The sequence below is a fragment of the Mustela nigripes genome, chromosome 4, assembly GCF_022355385.1.
Source record: "Mustela nigripes isolate SB6536 chromosome 4, MUSNIG.SB6536, whole genome shotgun sequence".
Lineage (NCBI taxonomy): Eukaryota > Metazoa > Chordata > Mammalia > Carnivora > Mustelidae > Mustela > Mustela nigripes.
In genome coordinates, this window is record NC_081560.1 from 136124155 (window position 1) to 136125857 (window position 1703).

Below are 1703 nucleotides of genomic sequence, written 5' to 3' on the forward strand. Positions count from 1 at the left end.
TGGCTGTTCCCAAGCTCTGCCCTAGAATCTAGTCCTCCTTGCTCATTTTTCTCTTCTCTGGTCTGGGCACCTTCTCCCTGGCAAGACGTGGGGAATATAGACTGGCATTTTTTGTATTCTGAGAGCTTGTGACTCAGTGAGGGGGATTCCTGTGGGCTGGCATCCCGGGGATAGCTGAGAAAGGAAGGTGTGGCCCTGGGAGGCGGAGCCTGGACGGGGTGGGGGCGGGGCCTGGCCCAGAAGATTCCCAGGTTGCCTCATACTTCAACTCCCAGGATGCTTTCTCTAAGATTCATTTCTCTCTCTCTGTCTCCACCTTCCAGAGCTTTCTCAATAGGGGCCATGGCGCCCCCCTGGGGGGTTCTGGCCCTCGCCAGCAGCAAGCCGGGGCTCGGCTGGGGGCCGCCCCGTCCCCCTTCAATGACCTCAACCGGCAGCTGGTGAACATGGGCTTCCCCCAGTGGCATCTGGGCAACCACGCCGTGGAGCCCGTGACCTCCATCCTGCTCCTCTTCCTGCTGATGATGCTGGGTGTGCGTGGACTGCTGCTGGTGGGCCTCGTCTACCTGGTATCCCACCTGAGTCAGCGGTGACCTCTGGGAGCGAGCGGGGCAGGCATGCGGGAGAGGGAGTTGGGGAGGCCTTGCTGTGAGGACAGGCACACGGGGCAGGGTCTGGTTGTGCCGGGAAGGTGTGTTCATAGGAGGCCCTCTGCGGTGCGTTGAGCACGAGAAAGAGGAGGCCTCTAGTCCTGCATTTCCAAAGTGTGGGTGGTTGCCTACATTCCCTTGAGATGATTTTAGGTAGTACTGGGCCTGCATTAAGCACAGAGTCAGAGCAAGAAAGGGATTCCCTTTCCAATTCTTTTCCGGTCCTTTTATGCCAAGAAGAAAGTCTCAGCTGGGTGTCAGTATATTCTCATGTCTCTGAACTCATGCCTGACTTCCCCTGTTACTAGGGAGAAGGCCTCGGGTGTAGGGCCATTGGGAAAAGTTTCCAGACTTTTATAGCTCTGTTTTGTTTTCATGGTATATTTTTAATGGGCTACCTTTTTATTTATGACAAGTCGTACTGGCCTCTACTTACTGTGGTGACATTTTCAATAAATAAATTTAACTAAAAATGAATCCACGTAAAGACATTCATAAGTGATTGTATGACTGTGTGTACCTCTGGAAGACAGGAGGAAGGTGGTTGGGAGTGATTGGGACTGGGAACAGGGTAGAGGTGGGCAGTTGAGCCTGGATGAGCCAACTCATCAATGAGGCTCAACGGTTGAGCCTCCCATTTCCCTTTGTCTGATGCTTGGATGGCTTCTGGCTGACCTGAGATGTCAGCCTGTGGAGGGGATGGGGTGCTCTGGCCAGAATGGCCGATGAGGCTATGGGGTAAGGACAGCTCAAGTGCAGGGCTCCCTTGCCCAGGGGCTCTGCCTAGAGGCTGCTCAGCCTCCCTGCCCTGCCATACTCTGCTTGAAAGCCAGCAGGCCTTGGCAATGTCTCCTCAGTGTGTGTGGATGAGTGGAAGCCTGGAGCTGTGGCTGGCAAGCCGGGGGTCTGTGTGAGGCCCTGCTGGGGGCTGATGAGGGCTCTGGGCCCGCAGTGGTCAGAGGGAGGCTGGGTGAGCCTGAGGCCTTCCCTTGTCTGCAGACCGGATTTTCCATCCTACTCTTAGGATTCTTCTAGAGAGTTGGGAGAGGAAGG

The 1703-nt window shown here is 55.5% G+C and overlaps 1 protein-coding gene across 1 annotated transcript in view; it reads left to right on the plus strand.

The window, feature by feature from the left end:
• Positions 1 to 1122, plus strand: part of FAM241B (family with sequence similarity 241 member B) — a 3276-nt gene extending 2154 nt beyond the window's left edge. Inside the window, exon 3 of the mRNA XM_059395832.1 lies at positions 324 to 1122. Coding sequence (XP_059251815.1) covers positions 324 to 593 — 270 coding nt within the window. The 3' untranslated portion in view covers positions 594 to 1122. The remainder of the gene's footprint in view (positions 1 to 323) is intronic.
• Positions 1123 to 1703: the final 581 nt, after the last annotated feature.